General features: G+C 56.0%; 1 protein-coding gene across 1 annotated transcript; it reads left to right on the forward strand.

Annotated features, from left to right (window-relative positions):
* Positions 1 to 7: 7 nt before the first annotated feature.
* On the forward strand, positions 8 to 1,855 carry ATXN1L (ataxin 1-like; the record flags this gene model as incomplete). Its single annotated transcript, XM_010014925.1, has 1 exon — positions 8 to 1,855. A coding segment is annotated over one exon (1,848 nt), but the record flags the coding sequence as incomplete, so codon positions are not given.
* Between the last annotated feature and the right edge of the window lie 343 nt (positions 1,856 to 2,198).

The raw sequence follows: 2,198 nt of genomic DNA on the forward strand, positions 1-2,198 counted from the left end.
GCTTTACAAAGTGGCAGCGCCACCCACCACCTTCTCCCCGCCGGGTCTGCACTCCGTGGTGAACGTGAGCCCCCTGCCCCCTGCCTTCAATGTGAGCTCGCCAATCATCCAGCACCCAGGGGTGCCCTACCCTCCTGTTCACTACGCACAGATCACCCCAACGTCCCTGCAGTTCATCGGCTCGCATTACACAGTACCCTATGCTGTCCCTCCTGGCTTCCTGCCTAGTCCGCTCCTGTCTCCTTCCACCAACCTCACCGCCTCTCATGTCCCCCACTTTGTGCCATATGCCTCTCTCTTCACGGAAGAAGCCACTCCTTCACCCCAGACTACCTCTCCTACCCACACCTTTGGCAAATCCACTTCTGCAGTCTCTCCTTCTGGCCAGATGCAGCACCATGCTGGGACCCAGCCATTAGATACTGCACCAGGTAGAATTCCTGTTTATTATCAGATGTCCCGCCTCCCACCAGGGTATTCAGCATATGAGACGCCTACAGCAGGTGGAAGCCCAGAGTCTCCTCAGCAAGACAGTCAGCTGAATTCAGAGGTAGCTGCTGCCAATGGTGGACAGAGACATCTGGAGCATAATGTTTCAAGAAGGACCAGTGAGGCTGTGGACTCTGCCAGCAGTAAAGCTGAAGACTGTCTGCCAGGGGCTGCAGCAGGATGTGTGGTTGATGGACAGTTCCTTTCAGGTTACCAGACGCTGGGAACAGAGGACTCTGTGCCAGCTCACAGAAGCACCCCAGATGCTGATCTGGAGGTTCAGAGGGTGGTGGGGGTGTTGGCATCTCAGGATTACCATATTCTGGCAGCCCAGAGAAAAGAGGACCCGAGCCCTTTAAAACTTTGCCATAATATCCCTGGTCAGCAGGGGGAGTCAAAAGATGTGCTGAGGAACGCAGTGGAAAGGGCTGCTGCTGAGAAAAGCCAGTCCAGGAGTCCCTATGTAACGTCCCCTGAAGAGCCGGTTAGACAAAGACACTTAACCAAAGGAATGGTGATAGCCAACGGCAAGCCAGTCCTGGTTTCCGCTGGATCCGAGCCCATCAGGTCTTCCACTTCAGAAGCCCTGGTGGGGCGGAGCTTGGATGCACAGGCTCGAGGAAGCACGCTGGAAAAGGACCCTGCCCAGCTGCAGCCACCCAGCTCCTCACACCTGCCCTCTCACTTCATGAAAGGAGCCATCATCCAGCTGGCTACAGGAGAGCTGAAGCGGGTAGAGGACCTGCAGACTCAAGACTTTGTTCGCAGTGCAGAGGTGAGCGGGGGCCTGAAGATCGACTCCAGCACCGTGGTGGATATTCAGGAAAGCCAGTGGCCTGGGCTTGTCACACTGCATTTTGTGGTTGGGGAGCAGCAAAGTAAAGTGAGCATTGATGTGCCCCCAGAGCATCCCTTCTTTGTGTATGGCCAGGGCTGGTCCTCCTGTAGCCCAGGGCGGACTGCTCAGCTCTTTGCTTTGCCCTGTCACAGGCTGCAGGTGGGTGATGTCTGCATATCAATCAGTTTACAGAGCATGAATGGCAACTCCACTTCTCAGGCTAACTACACTCCCACAGATCAGTTGCTATCTACTAGGGAGACAGCTGAAAGAACAGCTCAGGGGTCCAGAGAACCGTCTGACAGAGCTGCTGAAAGGAAGAGCCACACAGATAGGAACAGTGCAGCCCAGAGCTCTCATGTGGAACCCTCTCAGCCTGAGACCGGCAGTCAGCACAGCTGGACAGCCCCAGGCTTCCAAAGATACAGCGTGCAGGCAGAGGAGCCGCGGCCCTCTCTGCTCCGTCCCTCTTTCATTCCCCAGGAGGTCAAGCTGTCTATCGAAGGGCGTTCTAATGCAGGGAAGTGATCCCTTGGAGGCTGTGAGCTAGGGCATCCCTTGTAGGTGAGCCTCACCGTCGGGTGGAGAAATTGCACAGACTTTGTGGCAGGTTCACCAGCAAGGCTGCTTTCTGCCCTGTAGGACTGGATTTATTCCAGTTCAGTGGCTGACCAGCTCCTCTTGGGGAATCAAGAGGGCTCCAGTGCCTCAGGGAGCAGCAGCAGGCTAGCTGGGGTAGAGACCAGGGATGTGATCATGAGCTTGTGATGAGAACGTTCCAGGGGCTGGAGGCTGGGGCTTTCTCACACCTCCCTGAATAACTGTTCCCTGCAGAGCAGGGTCCGAGCATTTAGGGTAGGTGGAGAGATGA

Source organism: Nestor notabilis, unplaced genomic scaffold, assembly GCF_000696875.1.
Source record: "Nestor notabilis isolate BGI_N333 unplaced genomic scaffold, ASM69687v1 scaffold28505, whole genome shotgun sequence".
NCBI lineage: Eukaryota > Metazoa > Chordata > Aves > Psittaciformes > Psittacidae > Nestor > Nestor notabilis.